The sequence below is a fragment of the Achroia grisella genome, unplaced genomic scaffold, assembly GCF_030625045.1.
Source record: "Achroia grisella isolate CSIRO2021 unplaced genomic scaffold, CSIRO_AGI_Agris_v1 utg2946, whole genome shotgun sequence".
NCBI lineage: Eukaryota > Metazoa > Arthropoda > Insecta > Lepidoptera > Pyralidae > Achroia > Achroia grisella.
This window is the reverse complement of record NW_026712782.1, coordinates 710,339-716,338: the sequence shown is the minus strand read 5'-3', so window position 1 is coordinate 716,338 and position 6,000 is coordinate 710,339. Positions and strand designations below refer to the sequence as shown.

Here is a 6,000-nt window from a genome sequence, read left to right as displayed (position 1 = left end):
GGTTACAATAATATTCTCACGGAGTCTCACTTTCCATTTATATACTTTAAATACATTTAGAAGCCACTTTTGGCACTTGTTACATTAATAACAGTCATAGAGTATATTATATCGATATTATGATAGATATATACTAAGGTGTACTCTTAGTATATTTCCATAAATTACGTCACACAATTCTTTTTAAAAAATTTCCCCTCATTACAGCATGGGTACATTATTGTAGCGAACTCATTGATAGGTTTTTATATAATTTTTGAATTTTATAATCATATTTTTTGACATATCGTTGTGATATTAGTCGCATTTTAATTTATCTCCGTATTTTCCTTATTAAAAATTCTCAGCACCTCTCACTCGTCACACACATTAGATACCTCCGCTTCAATTGTAATAGTTATCATTTTGTTTTTTTTTTACATTAAGCCTCCCCTCTCCTGTAGTGTATGACGTGATTTATGGATTGTTCCCTAAGTGAATATCTTTGTGTAAGACAGTAAGCTCATACATAACTAATGTACATGTTTTAGGTGAACGAAACATGATTAATAATTATAAAACGATTTTATGAACTAAATAACAAGGTCATTTTATGACGTAATGATAGGGGGTAAGTACCTTACATGATTCGTGCTATGTTAATACTTATTGATAACCTAAGTCAATCTAGTTTAAATTATATTAGTGCAACAGTCGTTGCTGGATAAAGATAGCCTTGTTTCAATATAAAAAAAGTTACAATGTTAATAACTTAACCATACTCCTAAATTCTAAAGAATTTAAAATTTTATAATAATTAGAAAACAAAACTCAGATATAAAAAAAAATAAAAATCACAAATATAGAGAAAAATTATATAAGTACTTAATTTTGTAAGAAAACTACAAGTGCCACCACTACTACTACTTTCATTGCCTCACACTTGGCTTGATTTTACATAAGCTATATCATTCGTAGCAAATCACTAACACTGAAATATCATCTGTAACACTATTTTAATGATTCTTTATTTCACGAAATAGAGATATTTCTAGGAACTCAGAATTGAAATTTTGTCAAAGTTGAAGAAATATGCAGTCAATATCTGTGCAAAAAATAGTAGTTGAATGAAAATTGTTTTTTTTATTTCTGTCTAAGACCAAACGCGCAGGTAGACATTTACACAAAACACGCGAGGAAGTAACTAACTTGTTTCTATCGAAGACGAAATTCATTGGAACAGCTTACACCAGGATTTTGATTATAAACTGGTACGGTGACTTATCTTTATATTACTACTAATTAGCCCCGACTTCGCACGGTGTGGTTTACACATATAAACTTCTGGAAGAAATCCTATAAGTGACAGTGAAAGCTATGTCAAAATCTGCATAGTTTAGAAGAAGGAAAACACAAAATTGTTTGTGTCTGCCTGTATTCCGCCTACTTAAAAGATATAAGTGTTATATTATTGTTATTACTATACACCAATAGTATTTATCCATTACTGCCAATATTTTACAATAACAGAGGTAAATAGATATTACTCAAGTAATACCTTCCCTATTAAGAGTGTTCACACAATAGTTCATCACAATCCAAGCCGAGTAATGTCAATTAAGGAAAAACAAGTGGGTGGAATATTTCATATTCATACATAAAAAATATTTTTTTATTAAAAGGCTTTGAAAATTTATCGCTGACGTGAGATTTCGGTAGCAAACATACTTAACGTTTCAGATCGCTACAATACTTTTCAAATAATATTTAAAAAATATAGAATCGAATATTATTCAATTACCAAAGGCATCGGTTTGCATATTGTGAAGTGACGGAAGCATGGTAGATTTTTGCTGTAAGAATGCCGCATGGGGACGTCACTGCAAACGAGCGCAGCGCGAACAGTAATCCCCATTGGCAGGGCTCCCATAGTACATACAGAGCGGCGCGCGACACGGTTTAGGGGAGGGAGGGCGGTCATCATAAAATGTGGATTTGCTCAAATACAGCGTACGGTCTCGCCTCAGCGTGCCTTCTGCCCCGGTGCCACCCGTTTTAGACGAAGCCCGTTCGCCGTTCGTCCGGTCTGGTTCTGCGTAGAACTGCGAGCGTCCGGTTCCGTATCGCGGCGCGCCGGGTTCGATTTCTTTGCGGTTCTTTTCGGCGGTGTACCTGTGTGATGAGAATAAGTAAATTAAGTAGCTGTTTATATTATATTAGCTTAATCATCTGATACTGATAAAGAATATTTCTTTAGGCGAAGGAGCTTTTAAATTAGTTAAGGTATTTCTTATATCTTGAAAAACATAATGCTGTAGTCTTTAGAGAAAACCTCGGGAGGTTTAATATGCATTACTTGACAATATGCAAATTGTGGAACATAAAATAACGTTTCACCCACCCGATCCAAGCCTCATTGAGATAATTTTTGACCATTTCCTCCTGTACTGGAGCTCTAGCGGCCAACACCCTGCAACACAGCACTTCACACGTGGACTGTCTCCTTATCAACCCCTCTTCAGGATTACTCTGGCTCCCACTGCTCTTTCCCGTCAATTTAGCCATAGATCCGAAATTCTTTTTAATTTTGCTGCTCATAGAGCGACCAATGCTCCCAAATTGTTTTGCTACAGAGTTCATCTGCTTCGAGCTTTTAGTCGATAAAGCATCGAGGGATCTGCGCAGATCTTCGGGTGGCTGGTGTTGGGTGAGGCATTCAACCCTCTCGAGGTCGAGATATGCTGCCAACATTGCAGAGCGCTGGTACTCGTCAGGGAGAAGGTTGTTGATTGTCTTTTGGTCAGGTTCCATGTCCCATCTGAACTCTTCACCCGGGTCCACATTGAACCTGCAAGGTGTAGATATATTAGCTATGATGTACTACAAGATAATAAATAAATAAAAGCCTTGTAATTGAGGTACAATTGAAAAAGGAGATATGATTTTAATCACTTAATTCGCGTTGATAAGGTCATATTCACTATGATGACTTTATCAATGTGATATTAAAGTTAAATTTAACTGAGACAGTGTTTGTAAAATATAAATTTCTTTTTCAAATTAAATTGTTGCCAAAATAATGTAAAGTACAAATAATTATTTATAAAATATGTATTGTACATAACATTAATGAAGTTTATACTATTAATTTTAATTATAACTGTCTGTCTATCTATTTGTTACCTTTTGACCACTGAACAGCCGATTATATATATTTTAAATTCAACGAGTATGGCCATAAGCTATCATCTTTAATCTCAAATAAAGTAGTCGCTGATATCAGCTAATGTATTACATAATCATGTAAAATGTTATCCATACCTTATAGGCATAGCGTTTCCCGCTTGGTCTTCTAATGGCACTCTCGCGCCATCTGTTGGCAGCGGTTCGCAAGGAACTAGTGCGGAGAAATGGCCAGCATCGTACGCTAACAGTATTGGTGCTTTACTGCACACTTCAGGCTCCAGTTCTAGAGGTAAGTACACGCCCCCAAAAGGTATAGGAGCAATGGGGTCGCCGCGGAAATCCTGTAATAGTATTCACACAATTTTATTATTTATCATACGTGCCAAGCTGAGGCGGACATCTTCTATCCAAAATTATATCTCATACTATTTAAGAATATATAGGATGTCTTTTGTCTTTAAAAACCATAGAAGTAAGTAGTAAAAAACGTAGAAGTACCATAAGTAGTCAAACATTACAATCACTGCGAAGTTTACTATTTCAAGTTTCTATGAAAATGTAGGACATTTCAGCCGCTTATGAACGTAAATTATTTTGTATTATAATTTTTTCCTACCGTCCAATAAAAAAACGTGCTCCCTCTAATTAGTTGTGTATAGAGCGATGTTAGTTGTGTACGCCCCGCTATAAAACGGGGCTCATAGGGCGCTATATAGCGTTCATATATATAATATCTACCATATACATAATAGTGCACAACAAATAATTATAATAGTATATTTATATTTATTTATTATTGTTATCGCGAATAGGGAAAAATACAAGGAATACCTATTTCTTTATTTATTATTATCTTTTTTCCTTTACTTGGATATAAACAGTTTATGAATTGATGCCAAAGTTGTGTCGCCAATGTCATACAACTCAGTGATAAACATATGATTAGGTACTGTATATGTATTATTTTAATATTCCTCATTAAATATTACTAATGGTTGCCATACTAACGGACCCTAATAAAAAATTAAAACAGATCTTTGAACCAGCAACAACATGTACTTAATAATATATATTTATTTTTATATGAACATAAATATATGTATAATATATCTTATATATAAAATTCTCGTGTCACAGTTTTCGTTCCCATACTCCTCCGAAACGGCTTGAACGATTCTCATGAAATTTTGTGAGCCTATTGAGTAGGTCTGAGAATCGACCAATATCTATTTTTCATCCCCCTAAATGTTAAGGGTAGTCCACCCCTAATTTTTTTTTATATTTTTTAGTTTCTATTTTTTTATGATACAACATAAAAAAATACATACAATCCTAAATTTTCTCCCTTCTATCATCAACCTCTATTTTTTTATAGAGTTATTAATTTATATGGCAAAACAACGTTTGCCGGGACAGCTAGTAATATATAAAATTCTTGTATCACAGGTTATACTCCTCCGAAACGGCTTGACTGACTTTGATGAAATTTTATATGTATATTCAGTATTCAGTAGGTCTAAGAATAGGTTTATAAATAATTTTTATATTTCTAAGTGTCAACTCACCTCACCCCAATTTTTTTTTCATTTATATGACAAGAATTTTATTTTTTAATGTGGCATAAAAAATACATAAAACCGTAAATTTTCACCATTCTATCTCCGACCCGATATTTATTAATAGCGATTTTTATTTATATGGTAAAACAACGTTTGCCGGGACAGCTAGTGTAGTATATAAACATGTACATTTGTAAATGTTTCATGCATTAGAACTGACCCTAAGCGCGACATCAGCGAAGACGACGACGGGGCGGCGCATGACGTGCGCGAGCGCGAACACGTGCAGCTGGTCGAGGCCGGTGTAGTGCGGCGCGGCGCTGGGCTGCGGGCGCGGGCGCGGCTCGGCCGACGCCGCCGTCACCGCGTCCGCCCACTCGCGCTCCCACTCCGCCTCCGACGGCGTCAGCCCCGCCGACCGCAGCGCGAAGCTCTCCGACCATCGCCACCGCCGCTTTATGGCGTCTGGTGCGAATTCATTACCTCAATACCTATCTTTACATGTACAATAGCACGCTCAAAAAGAATGAGAAGGACTGCGCGCGCCTCCAACTCTCGCATTCCCGCGTTCTTCATTCGTGAGTACTTTAGCGCCTTTTTGTTATAATTAATTTATCATTGCAAAATGGAGGACATCTGACTATAGAGCAAAGACATAATTATAGTCATTAGTTGCCTTTACAAGTACGCTTTTGCACACGGAAAGAGAACGACGGCTTTCACGCAGGAAAGAGATCGAGAAAGTCATCTCGTACATACCAGCGTTCTTCAATCGAGAGTGCTTTAGCGTCTTTTTGTAATAATTAATTGCAAAATGGGCCCTCCATTTTGCAATTAATTATTACAAAAAGACTATAGAGTTGAGACATAATTATAGTTCATTGGTACTTTTAAACGTGTCTAAAATGTCTAAATTGCGAAAAAAATCTATGGTGCAAAAAATGTAATAGATCATTAGTAACTACACAACATATACAGTTAGAGCAAAAAAAGACAATCATTGAATCATACATACAGCATGTATATGTATATGCTTGACAGGGTAAAAGAAATTGGTAGTAATGTGAACTACTCTTATCTATACACTCTTCCTATAGCTAGCAATGTTTCGTACATAGGCTAGATTGACCTACGCGCTGTTCCTCTTGGATACCATCATTTTAATTTTTTAATTTGTTACGACTGTCCCAACTGAGCTGACCTTATACTCATCTTATCATCTTCCACAGGTGTACTACCAGCGTAAACCGTTAGCGCAGGCGGGTGCGACATTCCA

The 6,000-nt window shown here is 35.9% G+C and overlaps 1 protein-coding gene across 2 annotated transcripts in view; it reads right to left on the bottom strand.

Annotated features, from left to right (window-relative positions):
• Nucleotides 1-224: 224 nt before the first annotated feature.
• LOC131843274 (OTU domain-containing protein 7B-like) overlaps nt 225-6,000 on the bottom strand; it is a 31,289-nt gene continuing 25,513 nt past the window's right edge. For both annotated transcript variants that reach the window (XM_059191907.1, XM_059191908.1), the window contains 4 exons: nt 4,945-5,189; nt 3,301-3,506; nt 2,381-2,827; nt 225-2,151 (listed from right to left, as the gene is read on the bottom strand). In XM_059191907.1, coding sequence (XP_059047890.1) covers nt 1,857-2,151; nt 2,381-2,827; nt 3,301-3,506; nt 4,945-5,189 — 1,193 coding nt within the window. In that variant the 3' untranslated portion in view covers nt 225-1,856. The remainder of the gene's footprint in view (nt 2,152-2,380; nt 2,828-3,300; nt 3,507-4,944; nt 5,190-6,000) is intronic.